At 35.2% G+C, this 24042-nt stretch overlaps 1 protein-coding gene across 2 annotated transcripts in view; it reads left to right on the top strand.

Annotated features, from left to right (window-relative positions):
- Positions 1–23987, top strand: part of Cxadr (CXADR Ig-like cell adhesion molecule) — a 58718-nt gene extending 34731 nt beyond the window's left edge. Inside the window, exons 5-8 of one of the 2 annotated variants that reach the window (XM_063224720.1) lie at positions 434–556; positions 1174–1312; positions 2310–2493; positions 23617–23987. In XM_063224720.1, the coding sequence (XP_063080790.1) occupies positions 434–556; positions 1174–1312; positions 2310–2493; positions 23617–23652 (482 nt within the window). In that variant the 3' untranslated portion in view covers positions 23653–23987. Of the gene's footprint in view, positions 1–433; positions 557–1173; positions 1313–2309; positions 6541–23616 lie in introns of those variants that run through there. The other variant, XM_063224718.1, reaches the window with a different exon arrangement.
- The last annotated feature ends 55 nt before the right edge of the window (positions 23988–24042 follow it).

Here is a 24042-nt window from a genome sequence, read left to right as displayed (position 1 = left end):
TTGCCTCTTTTCTTTAGCTAAAGGCCAAACTGGATTATCTCTTCTGATTTTCTTTTGAATGTTTCTATGTAGGGGATAAAATAGGTCTTGCAAATTTTTCTGCTGCATGAAAAAGCCTTTATGGAATGAACTACTATTTATAATTAGAATGTAGCCCAAAATGAGCTTGAAGCTGCTACAGTGGACCATACCCTTGCTTTTAGCTGAGGCTGTATGGCTGAAGGATTATGGTGTTTTTTGGTTTTTGGGTTTTTTTGCCTTGATTTGTAGGCATTGCAGGCATGACTGTTAATTCTGGAGATATGCATGGACTCCACAGCAGTTTGTTTGCATCCAGCCTTGTCTTTTAATTGGATTGTCAAATTCGGTAGTTTAATTTTATTAAAAACTGAGAGTAATACATTAATATTTGCTTTTCTTTCCTCTCCCACAGAAATGACTTCACCTGTTATAACTGTGAGAAATGCTACTTCTGAATACTCTGGGACATACAGCTGTACAGTGCAAAACAGAGTGGGCTCTGATCAGTGCCTGCTGAGTCTGGATGTTGTTCCCCGTAAGTGTCTTCTTTGGTGGGTTTTTTTTTTTCCCCCCTGTTACCATCTTACAGCCTCTTAATTTTGTCAGCAAGGGTGTGTTGAAGGCAGTGGGGTGGTAACTTTGATCAGAACACTCTATGGCATAGTTGTTACCTTTTCTAGTACAGGAAAAAATAATTGTATTTTATTAAGAAGTAAGAAATTGTATGTATTAGTTCTTAAAGAACTATTAAGAAAAAATAGCAAGTTGTCAATCAACTTTTGTACGCTATTTAGATATTTTAAGTATGAGCGACTTAGAACACTCTTGTATGCTAACCAAGATAGCTTTGAATATTAAATACTTTTCATGTGCTGTATCATTTTTGTGCTGTAAATATTCAGTTCACAAAGGACACTTTTTTATAAATTTTCCAGTGTATCACAAAAAAGCTAGTTAGCTATTAAAGTTACTATGTGCAGGCTGGGGATTTAGCTAGTGGCCTAAGCACCTGTCTGGCAAGAGTGAGGTCATGAAGTCGATACCCTCCCCAAAGTTAATATATGCAACAAAATCAGTCTGTTATTATACTGTATATCCTGTCTTCAGTATTATAAATTTTTAAAAATGATTTTTATTAACATCTTATTCTAGCTTCGAATAAAGCTGGAACAATTGCAGGAGCTGTTATAGGAACTTTGCTTGCTCTTGTGATCATTGGTCTCATCATCTTTTGCTGTCGTAAAAAGCGCAGAGAAGAAAAGTATGAAAAGGAAGTGCACCATGACATAAGGTAATTTAGTGACAGGTGTATCATGCTGTTTCTAAAGCACTAGTTTTGGTAAGCATCTGAAGTGTGCTATTCTCCTGTGAGAACTGGACAGAAACTTTGCCTCCTGCCAGCAACACATTTCAAACCATTTATTTTGAAACATAATGTCTGCTCATTATTTATCGTGCTCTCTCCAATTTTTTTGCATCCCATTTTGAGAACTACAAAATGGTTAACTCATTACTCAAAAATTATAGCAGCTATTGAGGTTTAAAAACAAAAACTAGTTGTATCAAGTTGTCATTGAAAAATTTACAGATAGATTCATAGTATAAGTTTATTTTCTTAAATATTCTAAACTAGTAGATCTTAACTAGAGTTGCACCCTGGATTACAGAACTTTAAAACATACGACACATGACTAAATAGTTTAGTACCCTAGAATTGGAGTCTTTGTAGGCCTGTGTGGGATTTGAGCACTTACATTTTTAAAATGCCCTGAAGGTCATGCAGATATATATTCTTTCTCACTGCTTGATATGATCATTCCTGTGCTACATTCCCAGTTTTGAAAACTTAAATGCAAGGTTTTCAGCTAATGTCTTAGATAACTTTCATAGTAAAATGCCAGTATTTCATGGTGCTAATCCTTTTATCAACCAGAAGGTGTTAAATGATCGTAATTAGATACTGTTTGTGTTGATGCTAGAATGTAAAACTATGAGGTTTGTTCATTATAAAGCTTACATCTGTGTAAATTACATACTTTATTATATATGAGGTGGTACATTCTTGCACTTATATGGTATTCTTTTTAATCAGAATGATGCATTGGGAACAAATACACAGTTAATGACATGAGCTTGCCTCTTTTTTTGTGCGTGTGTGGCACTTACCTTGAGTAAGTATGAAATACATACTTAAATAAGACCCTTAGTCTTGAGTCATAGCTTACATAATTTTAAGTTTTTAGAAATTGGTCTTTTAACTTTCTTGCACTGGGGACTTTGTTTTCCAGAGAAGACGTTCCCCCTCCAAAGAGCCGGACATCCACTGCCAGGAGTTACATTGGCAGCAACCATTCATCTCTGGGATCCATGTCTCCTTCCAACATGGAGGGCTATTCTAAGACTCAGTATAACCAAGTTCCAAGTGAAGACTTTGATCGTGCTCCCCAGAGCCCAACTCTCCCACCCGCTAAGGTAGCTGCCCCTAATCTAAGCCGAATGGGAGCGGTTCCTGTGATGATTCCAGCACAAAGCAAGGATGGGTCTATAGTATAGAACCTCTGTAATTTTCTTCTTTGCTCTTTGTGTTTCTTTTCTTCTGTTGATATATGAAAATTTATTCAGGTTTAATCTTGTTAATGGCCTCAAAATACATGAAAACTTAACCAGAAACTGTTAAAAATTATGCTCCACAAAGTTTTATTTGGTTATCTTGAAACAGTAAAGTATTTATAGAGATAGTTTATGACCTTCACCATCTTTAAGAGCCTGATTTTAAAGGTTAATTTATCTGAGTTATATGTAGCACTTTGTATAGGGAATCACAAGTGAGGAGCTCTGTGAATTTACACACAAGCCAAGTTGGTTACTTGAATCATCTGAAAGTTGTACTTTATAATTTCATTATTTTAAAGATATGCGTCTCATTTATTTGTGATCCAACAGTGTCCCTAAGATCAGTAAAGAAACATACATAGCAAAAATACTTCAATATATTTGTACTTGTGTTTTTAGCCTCTTTAAAAACTCTAATTGTGTTTAGAATATGTTTAATAACAAAACAGTACAATGTTGTAGAAATGACTTGTTTTACTTCCAAGTCAATCATAAACTATGAAATGATTTCTTGAGACCCGAATTTCTTTAAACACCAACAGGACATAGACTTTCATATGCTAAAGGAGCATTTGTTAGATTCAATTAGAACATTTATATCAGCTATATGTATAGATGACACCATAGGTGCAACAGTGGAGATAGAGCTACTTGACAGGTGATCTGGTGCCTTGAGGCCTTGGTCTGCAGAGAGGGCCAGCTAGATCCAGGATGTTGCATTCACAGCCCCCAACTAAACACTTTAGGCTTTCCACTTTAGGTTGTATTTATCTAAAAAGTTACAGTTGTTATTATCTGATAAATATAGATGAGCATTTCCTAATTATTGATCCTAAATTTGTGTGTGTTTTTTTTTCCACCCCTGCTTCAGTTTCTTTTTGGGGGAATGGTATTGCATATTTTATGTTCTCAAAATATGTAAGCCTAAACTTACCCTCTTGAATGCAGTTCCTGGAGGATATTTTCATCATGGACTCAGTGATCAAATACATTTTGTACAAGTCCGTGTCCTCCCTCAATTCTTTATTCCAGACATGGGAGGATGTACAGTTGCTGTTTTGTAGTCAAGCATGTCTTTGTGTAGTTCCAGCAAATCAGGGTGAGCTTTGAAAAGTTTGAGTATTAGTTTTGTGGAAATGATTTATTCTTTAAAGAAAGAAAAAGGTGTAAAGAGAATACTCCTATCTGCCAAATGTGTTTTAGTAGAATAAAGTGGATTTATTGTATTTCCCTTAAGATTTGAGGGACTGTGGATATAGTAGAATGAGCCAGCAGTTTTTTTTTAATAGTAAATAAGGTTTGTAATAAATTATTTGATTAGCTGTAAAACCATTTCCCTAGATTTTTGTAGGGAGTTGGTTTCTGATATCTCTTTGGGTGCTGTGGTGGTAAATGCTACATTAATTAATGCTGGCAAGCATTGACAGGCAGTGTCATGTACACTTTTTAATGGTAAATCTAAGCTGAATGTGTAATGAATTAGTGTACAGTGTTACATTAGAAAGCATTTTTTAAGTGGGTTTTTAACCTTACATAAAATTACTTTTTATACTTGTGTTAACATTTTCATCTGTGCCTTTTTGGATAATAATTTCTGTATGACTTTCTGGTGCCTATGAGCTAGCTATCACCTTATTGGAAAGGTGCTTAGAGGTGAAGGTACTGTTTCTAAAAACACATCACTGTGACATGCTCTGTCCTCATGCTTTCAATCTTGCCTTCTCCTGTCCCCCTTTTTAAAATGTAACTTAAATGACCATTATTCGTAAGGATTTAGACATTTTAACATACCTAACACTCTGTTTCTAATTTTATAACAGTGGCTATTTTTGAATACTAAACGTTTGGCCTATTTTAAAGATATTACAAGATTAAAATAGAACACAAACTTCAATAGTAAAACTGATCTGTCCTGTTTCTGATTTTGTTATTGATTTAAGCAGGAGTTATTCTAGAAAGTGAACATACGTAAAATTTTACTTTCCTTAGACTTCATATTTATTTAAGGTTTGATAAGTGAATCAGCCTCTTTCAGAAAGTATTTCAGTTTATATCCATAATCAGCTATACTCTGAAAATTAAGCTTATTAAAAATAACTTGGGTAAACAGAACAGACCTTTTGGATAAGATTGATATTATAGAACATAGTTTTAAGCTTGTCTCCGGTTACTCTTACTGTAAATTTCACTTGATTCATAAAATAATTCTCACTGGTAATGTGAGAGGAACCAGAGGGTAAATACTTGTTCAAGAATTACTACGACAAATAATTAAGTAGTTAATTAAAACTTGCTAGAGTATCTCAATGAGAGAGCCAGTAATAATAGTCAAGGAAAGTACTCCTCTAAGCAAAACTGTTTGATTCTACTGTATATCTGAGAAATCTGTGTCATCATTTAAAATTACATAGGATAATTTGAAGGAAGTGATACTGTGAATTACAGTTTTGTGCTTTGAATTTGCAGTAGTTTACAGGCATTGTTTTTCTTAGTGCTTTTCTTCATATTTTCCTGTTGCAAAGCTCTCCTACCAAAGACTCTCACTGATTACACTGATCAGGTTTTTTGGACAAATTATTCCTTTTAAACTCGAACTATTTGCCAAGGATTTAGTACATTAGTCAAGTATAGTGTGTCTTAGGGGGATGTTTGTTGATAAACCCAAATTATTGTGCATAGAGATTATGGATATAAAGGAATATTTGACTTTTATTAAAAAGATAAGAAATTTACAATTAAGTCTTAGAATTTTGGATTAAGTGAAAGGTCAAATAAACAGCTTTTTTAAATAGAAGAATTCATTGCATGAAGTTAGCTACCAAATTATGTAATACATGGCTAATAAAAATAACTGTTCTCAATCTGTTTCTGTATGCATGCAGCATGTAAATTTGAAGTTATGTGCATGTTTATAGTTTTTTTCTAATTTGCATTTCAACAGTGTTTAGAGTTTGGATGCCTTATTCTAGTATGAACAGAAAAGTCCTTATTTTATGTGTTTGACTCTTGATGTGTCATATGGAGTAGTTTATAGGAAATGTTGGCACAATTTGAACTTTTCAGTAGCTTGTGACATTACATATTATATATATATGTACATATGTCTTCATTATATTTCGGTGTTTAGTAATGTAAATGTTCTGGGCAAGTTTTAATATTTCAAATGCCTTTGGATAGTCCAGCAATAAAGGCAACATATTCTGCAATAGAATTCTTTGTTTGCCTACTTCAACACTAAAATAGTCCATAAGGGACCACAAACTCCTTTTATAAATATTACGCAGCAAGGGAGAATAATACATTTGTGAATTGTGGTTTTTGTTTTGGAAGGCTGACCATTTATCTTACAGATATTAACTGCAGCCTCTTAAAACCAAATTTTATACAATATCCTATTTTTGTAATTTAAGAATATAATGAATATCAATGGGTTTAGTTTTTTTTTGTTTGTTTGTTTTGTTTTGTTTTGTTATACTGGGAATTGAACTCATGACCTTGCACTTGCTAGGGAGATTACTATGCTACCGAGCCATATCCCCAGCCTTGGGTTTAGTTTTGATCACAGACACTGATATTTCCATCAAAGATGTGCTTTGTGTTTTCTGTTAACTTGGTTAATTATGCAAGTATTAAAACCACAATTCACTGATTCACTCATTGTTATCCCTGTGAATTTTAGTGATAAATACACTTGCACTACTGAGAAAAATATTTTGACACTTCACATTTACAAAATAGAGTATTGACAGTGTCAGTTTCAGGTTTTGTATTTAAAATTTCTGGCTTACATGTTCAATGGTGCAGATTTTGAAATTTGTAAGAACAAATTTGTTTAAAAAAAACAAAAACTTGCTCTTAGTTTTGTGACCTTGTGTACTTTTGAAATAAAATCAAGAGGTTCTCTGCCTTGTGGTGTGGCTTTATTGTGCCTTTTAACAAGTCTACTAAAATTTTAATTATTTATTCCTGCTTTTCTGTATTAAAGAGGCTCCTCCCAGTGCATCCTTTGGACCCGAAAGATTGTACTAATTATACATCAATTAAAACATGTCAATATACATATATTCCCCCCAACTCCTGTGTGCACCTACCTAGTGTTAGAGGTTGAAACTTCCATAGTTCAGCTATTGCATGCTTTGATAATACAAACTCAAGAGTTTTGGGGATGAATTAAAAATGAGTAAGCCTACTTGTATTAAGTATATACATTTCTGTCTTTTTCTGCTTCCTGCTCCTTTAACAGAGTACCATGTACTAGGTAATTTATAAATAGCAGGAATTTACTGCTCACTGCCTGGAGGCTGAGCAATCCATTGTCCAGGCCCTTGCTGATTCAGTGTCTGGTAAGGGCTTGCTCTGTCCTTAAAATGCCACCTCTTGCTGTGTTCTTAATGTGGAGGAAGGGAAGGAGCTTGCTCAAGCCTCTTTTATGAGGCAGTAATTCTTTTCAGGTGGATGGAAGGACCCCCCCATGACTTGATCATTTTCCAAAGGCCCTACCTTTTAATACTATCACTTTGAGTTTTAAGATAGGATTTTTTTTTGTGCTGAGTATTGAACTCACAACCTTGCACTTGCCAAACAGGTGCCTGTGCCACTGAACTAAGTCCCCAGCCCAAGATAGGATTTTTTTAGACTTTTAGATGAACACAAACCATAACATCTTGGTATATTTTAAATATATTTCCATTGACTTTGAATATTAATTTGCAAAAAAGGGTGGAGTATTAGTTCTTCTGTAAGAAGACATGTTGAGGAATATTTTGTTTGTACTAGGGTTTCTCAATCTCAGCACCATGTGTTGGGGTGTGCAATTCTTTGTCATAGGGAACTGTCCTATGACTTTAGGGAGGTTAGCATCTTTGACTTCTACCCACCAGGTATCAGTAGCACCTTTGCCTCCTACAATTGTGACTTTGGACATTACCAAATGTGTCCCCTGTGTAGGAAGTAAATGGCTTCCATTCAACAACCAGTATTTTATATTATACTCTGAGGTCAAGAAATAAAGTGTATGTGATTTAGAGTCAGTTATATTTGAATAATGCTTATTAATAGTTGTTTCACTTAACTTCAGTTTCTTAATGCTTAAAGTAGGGATAAAAAATCTTCAGGCAGTGTTGGAAGATTTTAGAAATTATTACAGTAAAAATTCTTTGTATTACCTCTGGTAACTGAAATGTTGACAGTGATCCACTGGCTTTCAGAGATGTGCAATTGTAATAAAATACACTAAGTGAAATCACTGAGTATAATTTAATGCCTTTTAGACCATATTTTAATCTCATTCCACTAAAGACCAGATGATATTTCTGGTTAATGAAAGGACAAATAGCAATCCTGATTAAATTGGGCGTTAGTTTGTTATTAAATAAAAATGGTCTAGTTTATGTCTAAGGCATAATCAAATGTGATTTCACAGTGTACCAATGGCAACAGTGAAAGATTGGCAAGTCAGTCCTAGACACTAAGCTCGGGGTTTTTTTGCCCTGGTATTTCCAAATATAAGTAAATGGTATGTTACTGTGACATAAATGAGTTTTAAATTTTGTTGAATATTTATAGGGGAAAAAGTTGTTGCCCGACTCAGGTAACTATAGGTAAAGAACCTAATAGAAAAGCAAAGAAATAAATTCTAGTCTGTATAACCAGAGTCTTAAGTTCTTGATCCCATTTTCCCATCTTGCTGAGCAGTGACATTTCTACCTCTGCAGTACAGGACGGGAGAGGTGGGAGAACATACAGAAAATTGCAGTTTAATGTTAATCGCCAACAAAGTATTAGAAGCCATCATGATCTTGTCTTTTCCCTGAGTCTTTCTCCCTAGACCTGTAACTAGTGTCTTCAAATGTAAACGTGATCATACTAAAAACCAGGTCATTGTAACATGACACAAAAGGCTTCCAAGTCTCGACTTTTCACAGTTATTGACATTTCTCTATAGTTTATCTTCTCCACACCTCTATATAATAATGCCTTTATGTGTCAGTCATACTTGGTAGCTAGGGCCTAATTGCATGCCTCTGTGAATGTGTGTCTTCCTCTGGCTAAGGAGTGGCCCATCCTTGTTTAACTACCCAGTGCATATTTGCCCCCCAAATGTTGAATTCAAACACTGACTTCCTTGAATCTTTCTTCATGATTCCCAACCCTGCTTTTCACACACGTAACCAAATCAAGGCTACTTACTCAGCTCCCCATTGCCAGCATGGATCTTGTGTGACGCAAAGCCTTTGGTGTTCCAATTGTCCATATCCTTAATGTCTAAAGATAGTTTACGTACCTCAGTCACCAGTGCCTAACTGCATGACTTGCTGATTTGCTCGGTAAATGCTTAATGGAGATGTAAGGAAACTAGGAACAGGGAAAGTATTGTGTAACTTAGGGTTAGCAAGATGGTTGGTTAGGTCTCCTTTAAAAGCCACATGAAAAGTTTGAGTATGTGTAGAGAGGAGAAAGGTTACACTTAGATTAAAAAATTAACTTGTTTGAAAAAGCATGAGGTGACCTGACTCAGCTGTCATTAAAAGAAAATTACTATAAAAATCTGCAGAATCTTAAAACACAAATTTCTAAAACCCTCCTTAGATATTCACCTGAGTAGGTCTAAGAAAAACGAATAATCAACTTTGAAAATCTAATTAAACTCTTTTCAGATGATTGATTTTTCATGGTAAGTCACAAAAAATATATAAACATAAATATTATATATTAATGTATTTAATACATATTTAACATGAAACCATTTTCAGATGACTGATATTCATGGTAAGTCACTAATGAAAATATATATTAATATATTTATATAAGCATATATTATATATTTGAGGTTTCAGAAACTTGCAAACATTGGACTAGTATGTCTGTGTATATCCTTGAAAATGGTTGCCTGATTTTTGTAATATTTGTTGCTACCAAAATTTAAGAATACCTGTTTTGACACTGAAAACACTTTCTTACAAGATTTTAAGTTTTCAGAGAAACTATAAAGAGTAATGTCTGTTGTCAATCTTTTAAAGTGGTTAATCATTTAAAGTAGTTTCTATGTGTGATTTTATTAATTTCCTAGAGTTACCATAATAAATTGCCACAACCTCTGGCTTAAATGACAGAAACTTAATATTTCATAATTCTGGCTAGAAGTCCAAAATCAAGGTATGGGCAGTGTTGATATCTCTAAAATCTGAGGAGCCTATTCCAGGCCTTTATCCTTGCTTGTGCGTGGCTGTTTTTACCTTGCTCTGTTCACATTCTCTGTGAAAGTCCATCTCTGTCCAAATACATCTGTCTAGTGCTGGGAATTGAACCTAGGGCTTCATACATGCTAGGCAAGTACTGTGTCACTGAACTACATCCCACTCCAAATTTCCCACTTTTATAAGGATATTGAATTCTTAGGGACCACACGATGCCCTCCTTAACTTTATTTGTAACAAATCTATTTGCAAATCTCTGTTTTATGTACTAGGGATTAAGACTTTACAATAATTTGGATTGGTGGCAATGATTCAGCTGTTCAGCAGTAATAGTGATTACAAATTATGAACAGATACTAATAACATAGTGGAACTTAATAGGAACACGTGCCCAGAGGTTTTATTTTCCCTGATATAATAATGTTAACAACAAAAAGTACATTGTGATCTTCCATTGTGTACTCCCTGCTCCAGGAATATACTCTATTTCAAATATAGGTGACCACGGTAACACTTGTAAACCTCACGGTCTTCTTGCCAAGTAATAAGTAGTTCACTAACTGTTATCAAGTCATTGCTTTAATGAATCTTGCTGGTGAGATAACAGTGTTTTGTTTTGTTTTTTGTTTTAGGAAAGCAGAGCTTTAAAGAAGTTCTATATTTTAACTTTTTCACAGACCAGCTAAGTTTTCTGTAGTTTCTTAATATTTCAAAAGTAATAATGCCTTGCAAGCAGGCAGTCGTGAGTTAGATCCCTGGTACCGATAAAAAGGAAAAAGGAAAAAAAAAAAGTAATAATGCAGAAGTGTAGTGTGAAAGGTAAGGTAACTTCACTTATTTCTTTTTTTTTTTTTTGTACTGAGGATCGAACTCATGACCTCATGTTTGCCATGCTGGCACTTAACACTGCTGAGTTAAATTCCTGGGCTTGCTTCTGTTTCTTTTTTCCCTACTCCCCTTTCAAAAAGAAGGTGTAATTTCTTTTTAAATTTTGCCAGGCAGGCGCTTATAGCACAGAGCTAAACCCCAGCTTTTTTTGTTTTTTTTTGAAACAGGATTTCATACACAGTTTAGGCTGGGCTTGAACTTACTTTGTATCCCAGGCTATTCCTCTACAGTGACCCTCCTGCCCCAGCCTCCCAAGTTCTGGGATTACAGGCTTATTGTGCCACCGTACCAGGCTTCAAATTTTAGAGTTTTAAACAGACTCTTTCATGGAGCACAAAAATTCAAAAGGTATAAGAGTATATAGTAAAGTGTATCATTACTTTCTTTTACTTATTACCAACCTACATGTAAGTGTATTTATACTTTTTTATTCCTGACAGAAATTTTAAAATGGCTTATAGAAAAATATATAAAAAATTTTTAAAAGGCTTATTTGGGTCTCAGCATTAAACAGCTGAAAAGAGAAAGGAATTTAAATGCTTGAATTAGAAAATCATGAGTGGATGATAAAAATACATAGAAACTGAATTTACAAACTTTAAAGCAGGGAATGATCACTGTTCAGACTATGCAGGAGGATCATGTTTGTGTGTCAATGGCAGAAAGCGCTTGTGGATGTGTTGTAGCTGCTCCCCATTCCACCCACCACCAAGAAAAGCCTGATATTGACTACGTATGATCCCTTTCCTGTTTGTCATCCTAGGAATGTCCTGTCCAGAGACTGGTACTTGCATTTGTGTGTTTGTGAGATTACTCTGAATTTTCTAAAAAGTAAATAGACTGGTTGTGAGGGGTGAGAGGCTGTTAGGTTTTTGGTTGGAGTAACAGGAAAATTGAGGTGGGAATGATGGGTTAGTAAATTTGAAAGTAGGTCTTTTTTATTATCCTGCCAGCATATAAAATGTCTGTTCAATGCTGGGTAGAGTGTGGCGGGTGATTACAAATTTAGATCAAAGTAGGAAAGTATGGAGTGGGGATTAAAATGTGCCAGTTATAAGCAGTAAATGGATTTTAGCAGGAATGGATGAAATCACCTTGACAGAGAAAGCATAGAGAAAGGAAGGCAAAAGTTAAACCCATTTCTGATAATATTTGGGAGATAAACTAAAGAATTCAGTTTGGACATGTTGAGTTTGAGGAATTTGTTAAAATATCAAAGTGAAGATGCTCAATAGGTACATCTGGAGCATGAAAAAGGGCTAGGCTAGAGATTAAATGTGTGATTAGTGATCATGTAAATGTTAGAGATTATACTGATTTGTGACCAAACGTGTGTGTGTACAGGCGCGTGCGCGCGCATGTGTTAGGGTTAATTTTGTAGGAGTCTAGTATTCCTGACCACCTTATGTAAATTGATTGTATCTGCTGCTGCTCCTGATGGGAAGGTTTATTGACATTTTGAAGTTTATACTAATCAAATTTAGAGTTAAACAGCGTTTGGGGAATGGTGGCATAAAGAGAGGAGAAAGAAATACAGGGTTCCCTGACTGGACAGTTTTGTTTGACATAAAGGCGGGAGGCTGCTACCCAGTTCTGGGTGGTGGGTGAGGGCATCCTTCTGAATAGTGCGAACAGTCCTTCATGACACTGTAGGAGGAGACTGGGAGACAGCCCGCCTGGGTTCCACCCTTGGCTCCAATGCTGTCAGCGGGGTAACCTTGGACCAACAATTTCTCTATACTTTATTCTTCTCTAAAGATACTCAACTTCTATCCTCAACAGGTAGGATACACCTTGGAGAATTTATGGGAATGATAAATTAATACAAATCAAGCACCTGATCAGTGTACAATAGTTGGTTGCCAGCATCATGATTACTATTGCATTATAATAGTAGTATTTCTCATCTTATATTCCAGTTTTCACAAGACACTAGTTTCATTACAGCAATACATCTTTTGTAGCATGTCTGAAGATTGATGGTTACCATACTTTTGTGGTTTTTGAATAGCTTAGAAGTAGAGCTTTTGTGTTAGATACTTAGCATTAGAAAAGAAATGACTTGGGGCTGGGGATTTAGCTCAGCAGCATAAGCACCTGCCTTGTAAGCAGGCAGTCGTGAGTTCGATCCCCGGCACCGATAAAAAGGAAAAAAGACCAAAACAAAACAAAACAAAAAAAAAAGAAATGACCTTGTGTACTGGTTAATCACTAACAGCACTAACCTAGTTTAAATTTCAGTTCTGTGTAAAGTTTAGAACATATACCAATACTACTATCATGTGATATCCTTCCATGTGTTATAAAGAAATGCTAAACAGGCCAGCCTTGTAATCCCAGCAGTCCAAGAGACTGAGGCAGAAGGATTCCAAGTTTGAGCCCAGCCTGCTCAACTTAGTGACTTGGTGAGACCCAAACTCAGAACTCAGTAAAAGGCCAGGGATGTAGTTTAGTGTGATGCCCTGGATTAAATCCTCAGTATTAAGAAAAATAGAGAAGAAACAAAAAAGGAACAGACCCATAATAGAAACTTTTAAAAAATTCATTTCTATATGCTAAGATGTATTTAACTCACTGCATATACTAAATTTTTTTGTGGTGGGAGGATCTTTTTCAGACAGTTTAGGCTGGCCTTGAACTCACTGCATAGCCCAGGGTGATCTCAAACTCACAATAATCCTTTGCAAAGTCAAAGACTCATTTGCTTAAATAGAAAAGATATAAGCATAATTAATAATTCTGTAGAAAGGAGACCTGGAAGAAAAAAGGCCAACATGGAATGATGAATTTAAGTGGAAAGAACAGGAGGAGGAGAAAGTGAACATTTTCCAGGAAGTGAGTTTGGTACAGATTAAAAACATTTGTGGTTATGTGGATAGGGTATTATTAGTATTACTTTTCACTATAACAGAAATGAGTCATCCTCTGGGAGAGATAGGAGTGATAACTTGGAGGTAAGACTGAAGGAGGTAAAATTTAGGAAATGTTGGGAAAGAGTGGATGGGGATTTAGCTCAGCGGCATAAGCACCTGCCTTGCAAACAGCCAGTCGTGAGTTAGATCCCCGGTAGCGATAAAAATTTAAAAGACCAAAAAAAAAAAAAAAAAAACACAGGAAAGGTAAGGCTCACAACACAGGAAGGAGACCCTAAATAGCTTTAGTAGAAGTTTGGGTTGTGAATTAGCTAGTATTGGTTTATTGAGGGAGTGGTACTTTTTGCTGGCAAAGATTAATTGCTCAGTAAGTGTATATGAAGGTATGATTTGCTGTTTTAACTCTTGTTTTTATAAAGAACCTTTCCTATTCATTTTTTATTGCTTCTAGAGGACTTCGAAGCATATAACCTCATGAAGACATAAAGCAATGGACCACTGTAGGAAAACAGTATAATTTACCAGATTATGAAAACAAATACCCATTTGTCTTAAGTTCCATGTGTTCCGTAACTTTCAGGTGAATTTCCTTAAAAAACTTATGTTCGTTCTCTTGCTCGAAAGTTTTCTAGACATCTTCCGATTTAAAGATTGAAGTCCAGACTTGGCCTAGGCTTTATACTTTTGTATCTGACCCTTCATGGCTATTCTTACTCTGTTCTGTAAATGCATGTGTATGTGTGTCTTTTAAAAGAAAATTTTATACAAACTTGCATATATATTTTTACCTATAAAACTAGTCAATATCCCAGTCTTTTAGCTTGAATAGTTGTAATCAGTCTATGTATTTCATTTTGCATCTCTCCCCTGCTTTGTGTATATGTATGTATGTATGAAGATGAATACCTAAAAGATGAGGTAGTGAGATTTTGTGTGTTGGAGATGGTCCTGGGGAGTGAATCCAAGGTCTCATGCTAGGCAAGTGCTCTGCCACTGACTGCACTGAGCTGTATCCCCAGCTTAATTTTTATTTAGAAACAAGGTCCCGTTATGTTGTTCAGGCTGGCCTTGAGACTGTAAGATCCTCCTGCTTTGACCTCCCGAGTAACTGGATTATAGCTATGTGCCACTGCATGCAACATAAAAAGTATTTTGACATCAAAACATTCTCATAAGTATGTACTCTCAATGGGTGAAAGTGCAAATCCTTACCTACCCTCCTCCAGCTTTCTGATCTTTCTTTCCTTGTCTCAGGAGCTTTGAATTTTGACCTTTCTGCATGTTCACCTGGACATCTTGTCCTTTATTTGAAAACCATTTTATTTTTGAGAACTGTGTTGCTGTCATTTGCCCATTTTCTCATATTTTGCTAACTTGGAGAAACTCTTAGCTATAATGGTACTTCAGTTCACAAACGTAATTCATGATTCTGGTTGCAAACCGAACTGAATGAGAACTGAATCAAATGTAGTAGTTATGTTTATTGTTGACTTTTGGGGAAATTTGATTTGGTTCTGATCCAGTTTTGTTTGTGACCAGAATCGCGGAAAGCAGTTTGTGAACCAAGATGCCCCTGTACTAATGAATTCTGTATGACATGAACTGCACATTTTCCCTTCAGGTTATCATTTATAATCGGCTGTTTATGGTTTTGTCTTTTACTAACAATGTAGTCCTAATTCTCCCTTCCTGATACTACACTTTTATAGGGAGCCAATTGGTTTCCTGTAAGCATCTTCTCAAAGGTGCAGGCATCATAACACTAAATGTTCCGCACAGACACTCAGTAATTTTTGGTTCAGGATAATCGCAGCAGCTCTGGTTGTGTTCACCTTAAGCCACTGCCACATGCATCCGCATCGCAGTGTGTTTCTCATTAACTTACTTGGTTCATTCAAGTTGCTAGGATTTTTACTTGAAGTATAGAGTCAGTACAAACTAAACAAATGAAGAAAATGAGTTACCTCACACTTTAAGATGTAGCTAGGTAATGTGCTAGCACAGCCATCATGCACTCTTTCAAGCTGGATGTTACTGGCACTGTGCTTTTTAAAAAACTGCTCTTTTAATGTTGCTACATAAGACGTTTTCTCTCACATAGTCCTAGAACTGTCAACAATAAGAATATTGCTAGTTTTGTAGAATGACCTTGCGATTCTGGAAGGGAGGAGAGTGTGAGATAGAGAAGATACCAGTAAATGCAGTTTGCAAAATGTTGGAAAATCAAAATCCTCCAACGTTCACCAGACTTTTAATACAATGGTGACATTTTCATGTGTTCACAGAAGCAGCATAAGAGTAAATAACTGAATGAGTGGAAATGTAATCTCTGCCCTGTCAACTAAAAGGTACTCTCTACTACGAAAGGACAAGATAAAGGTACACTAACCAGACTTCGTGAATATATGAATTGATTTGATTTAAATTTCTGTAATGGGCAAAACCATGATACAATTATGTGAAAAAATTTACATAGCACCTGAAGCTTTACAAACACACACACACACAAGGATTTTTTTTTTAAAAACTGGGGTTTGACCTCTGTGTGCTCTACCATCCCTAACACTTCCTACTTTGAGGCATGGTTCTACAAAATGGCCCAGGCTGGGCTTGCTGTTGCAGTCCTCCTGCATCAGCCTCCTCAGTCCAGGTCATAAGCAACTTTAAATGCTAAATTAAAAAACATGTAAAATGTTTATGATGGTTACAAGAAAGAAACACCAAATTGTAAGAGAGAAATTTGGGGTAGTAGGTTTTAGAATTTCCTGCAATATGTAGTTATTACTTTTGTACATCATCTACTTTAACACCAAAGGAAACCTCAAAACAGCATTATCTCACCCAGGGCAGCCACTGACACAGTTTAAAATTCACTCTGCTTATGCTGGCATTAGTGAATGAACCCATTTCAGTGATTAAACACTCAAATGTAAAGAAATACAAGTACAGTCCTGTCTTCCTATTTAATAAAAATTTAAAAATTCAGCAGTATCTGAAGTTATCAGAAGGGATTCCTTTTTAAGTCCTTTCACTGTGAACAATTCAAAGCTACCAAACAGATCTGAGATCTAGTCTTATCTCTGTTGAAACATCTGATAATAGATTAATCATCTGATAATAAGACCAATCATAGTTACAGCATCTCACATGGAACCATTCATAACCACCCCTTTAGTGCTGCTGTGCTAGAAAGGTACCCTTTAGGGCCAAAAGAGTGCATTCAAGACGCATAAATAAGAAATGTTTACTCCTTTTTCTATATAGTCAACTTGGATGGGAAAAAGGCTCCCACATGATTTAAGATAAATGGAAGGATTTCAGTTAGAAAGCAGTATCTTGGTTAAATTGGTATTTGGAGCTACTGATGCAAATCCTGACTCAGACACTGAGCAAATGAGTAATGACCTGAATACTTCATGAATATACATCGGACAAAAGTTCTTAGCACAGCATCTGGCCAATGTTACCCTGGTAATATGTGATGGTTCTCATTAAAGATGTAGCCTGGGTTTTCCTCATTTATTTTGGTCTGTAACAGTGAGTGAAGAGTACTGTAGCACAGCATTGTTAATGTGTGCTTCTTAATGTATTTAGACATTTACAGTTTAAGGATGTGCAAATCTGAAAGTTCAAAGTCCTGCTCCCAAAATAATAAAGCAAGAGCAAGGAACAGTGGAGGAAAAGTGCTTATTTGATGAAAGATGGAATTTTAGAGGTACGTTTGTTTCAAACCCAGATACAGATAAGTGGAATTCATTATGAATATCAACAGCAACAAAGTATTAGTACATAATGCTCCATGTTATACAATTTAATGGCATTTTATAAATAAAACAGCTAGTGGGCTGGGGATTTAGCTCAGTGGCATAAGTGCCTGCCTGGCAAGTACAAGGTTGTGAGTTTGATACCCAGTACCACACACACACACACAACCACAGGAGCTAGAGAGATTTTGATTTCCTGTGGCTGCATAGCACAGAATTCAGGATTCCTGGGCTAGTGTTTTGCTAAGAACCCTGCGTCCTTGCCACCAGGCCCTGAGAATCATGATGTTCACCTCATGGCCCCACCAGCAGCGGAGAGAACAGAGTGGACAGCTAACTGTCCTAAGCGTGCCCTCCCCTGCCCTGTCTGCAAAATGGTTGCCATTATCCAGGCACAGTGATGTTAGGAGCTCCTGACTCTGTCATTTCTAGTGGCCCAGGGGTGTGTGTGCTTAACGAGTAAGCGTCCTTGGGCACCAGGTTTTTCATGATTGTAATAACTGCTATGACTGCATAACTTACAGTACAGAAAATTACAGTACTACAGTAGATCATACACATCCACCATACTAAATATGGTGAAGAAAATCAAGATCGATTTTATGGCTAGGGCAGTCGTAGAGCACTTGTGTAACATGGTTTGGTCCCTGGCACTTCAAAAGTATATTAGTTTTTCATTTTACTGCAAATAGTAAACTTTAAATGAGGATTCACAATAACATGGATCACACCACATAACAAAGCAAAAGACCTATATTTTGTGCGTGACAGTATTGGGAGAGTGAACCCAGAGTGCTGGGCATGCTTGGCAGACACTGTACCACTGTGCTTCATTTCTAGTCCTGTTTTAATTTTTGATTACTATATTTTTTTATTTCCTCAGGAAAAAGTGCCCAATGATTGATAAAATGCAGAAACAATATTTTTGGTGGAGTTTAATGACTCACATTGGCTATTTTAACTTGACTCTAGAAAGAATATGGTTTGTGTATTTTTGTGTGTAAATTCAAAGAGTTGACAGTTCTGTCGTTCAGTTAAGTTGTCCATTTATTTCTGGACCTTAAAGAAATACTCCTCAGCAGGACTGTAATCTCCGTACTCTCGGGAGGCTGAGGCAAGAGATTCACAAGTTTGAATCTTGCATAGGCTCAGACACTTGGTAATTTAGTAAAAACTTAATTTTATATGAAAAATTAAAATGCCTGGGGACTTAGCTGAGTGCTCAATCCCCACGACCCTGGGGGTGAGGAGTACATTCTTCTGCACTACAGTCACTGCAGGTGGTATATACTGAGATTCTTGATAATAGGACATTTCCAAAAGAGATCTGTAGCTTAATAGCTAACATTAAAAAAATTTTAAAGGTATGTAACTATTAAAAATCATGTTTTAGAAAAAAATCAATGGAATAAGAAAATATTCCACATTTTAAAATCTTGACCAGAAAGTATTTTTCATATCGTAATACAAAGTTCCTCTGTTCCCCAAAATATTAATGACAGTTGTCTGCTGGAAGGATAGTAGGTGATTTTGACTGTTTGTTTTTGTGCTATTGTATTATTTTTTGCTAAATGAACAGTAGTACTACTCATAAACAGAAAAATAGAACTGGGCATGGTGGTACATGCCTGTGATCTCAGCGCTTGGGAGCTGAGGCAGGAGAACTAAAGCTCGAGGCCAGTCTGGACTGTATGAGTTAAAGGCCAGCAAGGCCCTATCTCAAAAACAAAACAGGAAAATAACTGATGAGTGTTTGTTATATATAAGAACTGCGGTATACTTAAGCTTTTCTATTACTGATAACAACGTGTACATGTAAAACCACAGGAAAACCAGTGTTTTACAAAATTATAAACAGTTAAACTTTTCATACAGAAGGGACATTTTCACCCAACCTTTAGCTTTGTAATTAGAAAACATCTGATGCCCTCTTGTGGTCAATATATATTCTGGATTTATTCCTTTTCATTGACACCAAGTCTAAACCAAAATATAAAAATTTTGCCTATTTTATTGTTTCCTACTAGCAGTTGACAAAAAATGTTCATACACTATTATTAACAGTGTAACCACTACTAATAGTTTAAGAAGAATATTTGCAACACTTTGGCTCCTAAAAGCCTGTGTCCTGGAATCCAAGTGCTTGGTTTTAAAGCCCTATGAGAGTCTCTGGAGCAATGTGAATGTGAATACTGGATTTTCTCATTTGTAACTAAATACATATTAGATTGTACACAAGCTTATCACATTGAAAGCACAGTTCCCAATTCCCATTTTTGCTAGATAAAATGCTTAATATACTTATATGCATTAAAACTGTAACATTGTGATAGTCAGTGAATTGTCATTTTTATTCATTTTCAGCCTTCATACATCTTATGTAAATAAAACGTTGAACACTTGATACTTGCCAAAATACTCCAAGTATCATCTTACTTGATTTTAAATAAACTTACTATCTTTACCTTTTATACCTATTTCTATCCCTAACCAAAAATGTCATACCACACCTTTCTTATCAGTAGACATAGATCAATCTTTTATTGGCTTCCTGGTGTTACACAGGATGAAAGAAGTATAATCTTTCATTATTGAAATAATGCCCCCAGGTAAAGCAGTTTTAAACTACTTTTGCTATTTGTGAAAGTACTTTGTTAGGCTATTACCAATGAGGTATAATATTTGTATTTGCTAAGAATAAATCCATTGAATTTAAATGCTTTTTACTTTTTTCTGAGCAATTTTAAAGAATTTTTTTTACCCCTCTAGTTACAAAAGTAGTAATTCTCAATATAAAGGTCTAAAGATTAAACTGTACAATGGAAAAAATAAAAGTACCTAGCTATGTCTCCCTTCCTGTCTCTCAACTACCAACTAGGTATTCATTTCTTTATGTGTGGGGTTTTCTTTTTTTTTTTGGTACCTGGAATTGAACTCAGGACCTCGTGCTTGCGAGGTAGGTGCTGTGATGCTGAGCTATACCCCTGGCCCCAGTTTCTTTAAACAATATACACAGCATTCCAGAAATAGCATTTTAATTTGCCCATTTTCAAGTTTGTTTTCTATCATTACAAATTGATGTTGGTTATGGCTTCATATTCTCTACATATTTCCTTGAATAAATCTTCAAATGTTGTTGTATCTTTTTCTTTATAATCTAAAAAAAAATTTCAACAAGCACTTTTACACAGATAATGACCCCTTAATTTGAGTACTTTTGTAGATAAAACTGTGAAAGTACAGTTCCTTGGTCAAAGGATATGTATTTCAAAAAGGTGTAATTGCCCTTCAAAAAGGTTGCAGAGCTTTAAATCTCTATTAAGGGGTAATTTATTTCCCCCATACCCTTGCCAATAATGAGCATTGTTTTTAGTTAAAATTTTTTGATACATAAAGATGTAAAAATTGTACATATTTATGGGGCACCACGTGATATTATACATACATGTGTATATTGTGTAACGTTTAAACAGGCATTACTAATCTTACGATCACCAAGATATATCTTTTAACTCACATTGTGAAATTGATACACTTAATGGCCATGACACTAACATTAATGTACAGAAACTCCACATTTAAAAATCTAACATGGGTATGAATGCTTTTCACCCCTACTCTTTGTATGTTTTATGTATGTATGTATATAGGTAACATGGTAGTTCTGCAGCTATACTATGGTTATCTAAATCCTAACAATTGGTATAAAATTGAAGCAAATTTTTCCCTTAATTTAACTTTTTATAAAGGCCCTTATAGTTAGCTATTTTTTTTTTGAAGGTAGAAACAAATTTGACCATTTTATGTTGTGTGCTTTAAACATCAAACCGTACTAATTTCAGTGATGCACCTGCTAAAAGTCCTAGTGTAAGGATTAAGTATGTTTACATTTTGGTTCTTAGGCTATCATTAAATTGTGTAAAAGAATAAAAAACCAGGAAGAGCACCTAATTACATTGAGAGGCAGGTAATAGTTTCTGCAATAAATAAAGTACATGCATTTTATAATTTGTGCTTGTGTGGCAAACTGTATGAGTCAATACCATGAGCTGCCTATAATGTTGATTCCCTATAGCTGTATTAACTGCTTCACCCACTAAAATAAATTACAGTGGTATATGGAAAAACTTGGAAAAAAGAATATTAATTAACATGTACCATGTTAAAAATCACTAAGTATTTGATAGCTAAGAATGTTAAGACTGTGACAGTGTTATGCGTTAGTACTAATACTGTGTGATCTTTCCTTTTAACAAGTGGTAGTTTGCATCCTTATCCTAATTCTTTTCCACTGGGTTGTATGGTCTTTTGTTATTTGATTTATAACTCAAGCACTTAACACAGCTACATGTTATTGGTTCTCTCTTTAGAAATACCTGAATAGTTGCTAACAATGAACTCTGATTAATATACTTTGCTGTCCTTTCTCATTTAATGTTTATAGTTCTTTTCAAATACTACAGATACTGAACCTTCTTAAAAGTTTCAAGATTTGATGGGTTTTACAGTTAACAAAATTAATCTCATAGAGCACAGGCTTTTTAAAAAGTCTAGCTTACTTACACACATAAAGGCATTGACTGTGTATCTTTCTGTGACCCTGGGCATTTGTAACTTACAAGAGTCCTTATCTCCACTGGGATAATAATGGTAATCTGTCTGATAGGGTTATTATGAGAATTAAACAAATTATTGGCACATACAACAAAAACTTACTGTTTACAACTACCCGTCAAATGGATAGAATTGCAACTATTTTGCAAGATAAAATGTGTATGACACATTTATTAAGTTGTTTCCCCTTCTTCTCAATCGTGAAAAAAACCCTGATAGTTGAGAAGTCAGCATATACTTTATCTTAATTTGAAGTTTAAATATGAGCTATCTACAAATATAAAAGCAAGTGGAAAATTAAAACGAATTATCTTCAAGGTAGGCATGGTAGTGCACACCTGTAATTCCAGCACTTACGGAATTGTCAGAATAATCAGAGTTTGAAGTCAGCCTCTGCTAGTTTGGGGCAATCCTGGATTACATAGTGGAAACTTGTCTCAAAAAGAACCAAAAACAAAGCCATTATGTACACTGTTGTCATAAACCACTTCCCTTTCAAACTGCCTGATAGGTTTTCAAGCTGGAATTAAGTGGCCATGTTTTGTCTTTATTTAGTGAAGTCCTAGAGCTGTCTGAGACAAATACTGAGTCTTGCTTCCTAGTAAGGGTTTTGGCAAACCTTTGTGTTGCATGCTTACTAAAATTTAAGACCTAACTGCTGAATTTCAGACTGGAAAAGCCCTACTGATGAAATCTTTACATACTTTTTATTTAAACTTTAGAATAAGGGGAAGGATGGATAGTCAGTTAAAGCAGTCGGGCTCAGCAATGCAAGCACCTGCCTGACAAGTGCAAGTTCCGGAGTTCAATTTCCAGTACCCAAAACAAAACAAACAAAAATAGTAAAAATTAAAAAGCAGTCAAGTAGTCAAATTCAAATTAAACATTTACCTCTAGGTCTAGTCATTTAATTATTAGCACTATTGAAAGAGATCTTGTCATACCTTGTAATAAGGCTGTGGTTATTAAGTATATGTCAAGAATAACATATCCCTGTATAGTGGCTATTATGCTTCTGATTTTCCCAAAGGCTTATACAGTGTCTGCAACAGAAGATTAACACAACAAATGCTGTTTGCCAACTCTGTGATATAAATGCTTGAAACTTTAACTTTACATGAATTTGCTAAGTCTTATCATCATAGAACTCCAGGATCCATAAGGAAACAGTGCAATGACAGTTTAACTTGTATTTTAATCTTAAAACTCCCTTGTGATGCTAATTACCACTAAAAAAGGTGAAAGGGATGAAAGTAGATATGATTTAAAAAAAAATAGTTTGGCAGTACAATGTTATAATAGAAGTCTTTATGGTTTAAAAAAACAAATCCCTCTTCCAAATTCGTTTCCTGATGAACTGCAAACACTACAAATTCTACTGTAAAAGCTGGCTTCATACTTTCACACCATTGAGCTATACTTTTGTGACTTTTGTGATTTTTTTTTTTTTGTCCTTTTCTGTGTTCTTCACTTTTACTTTTTTAAAAATGGCAGGAATTTTTCGAAGAGTCAAGGTCATTCAATGAGGTATTAGCAAGTTGCTGCTTTCTTGAAAAAATGAACAGTTCAAGACAAAAAATGTAAAGATGAGAATGATAGGGAAAGTAAAATAGTCAAACTCACTGTTTTTTTTTTTTCTTTTTGTAGTTCAAATACAAGTCTGATGGGATTACAGTGGTGTAAGAGTGAAGGACTGCTGAAGAATCTGAAGTACTGTACAATTTGATTTTAATTTATAACTAGTAAAGACTACAGCATTTTTTTTTTTTTTAAAGCATAAGGCACAGATTAGAGTGGCAGTAAGAACATTTCTACTTTTCTAAGACATGTAAGTCACATGTATGTCAAACTATGGTGGGCCAAATTCTTGGTTAAAAAAATCATGTATGGTAATGTTGACAGTTAAAACATATTTTTGACTAGCTACCATGAACAAATTTTAGACTTTTTATATGTATATTTTGGTATGTGGCCTTTGGAACAGGTACGGTTAATAAAGTTGATTTTTTAAAAATGAAGCTTTGGAAATATTTGAGATAAAATATCCCTTTGCCTTTTCTCCACTTTTGTGTA

This window comes from Cavia porcellus, unplaced genomic scaffold, assembly GCF_034190915.1.
Source record: "Cavia porcellus strain 051 isolate PalLab524CR breed Dunkin Hartley unplaced genomic scaffold, mCavPor4.1 scaffold_15, whole genome shotgun sequence".
NCBI classification, from domain to species: domain Eukaryota; kingdom Metazoa; phylum Chordata; class Mammalia; order Rodentia; family Caviidae; genus Cavia; species Cavia porcellus.
This window is presented reverse-complemented; position numbering and strand designations above follow the sequence as displayed.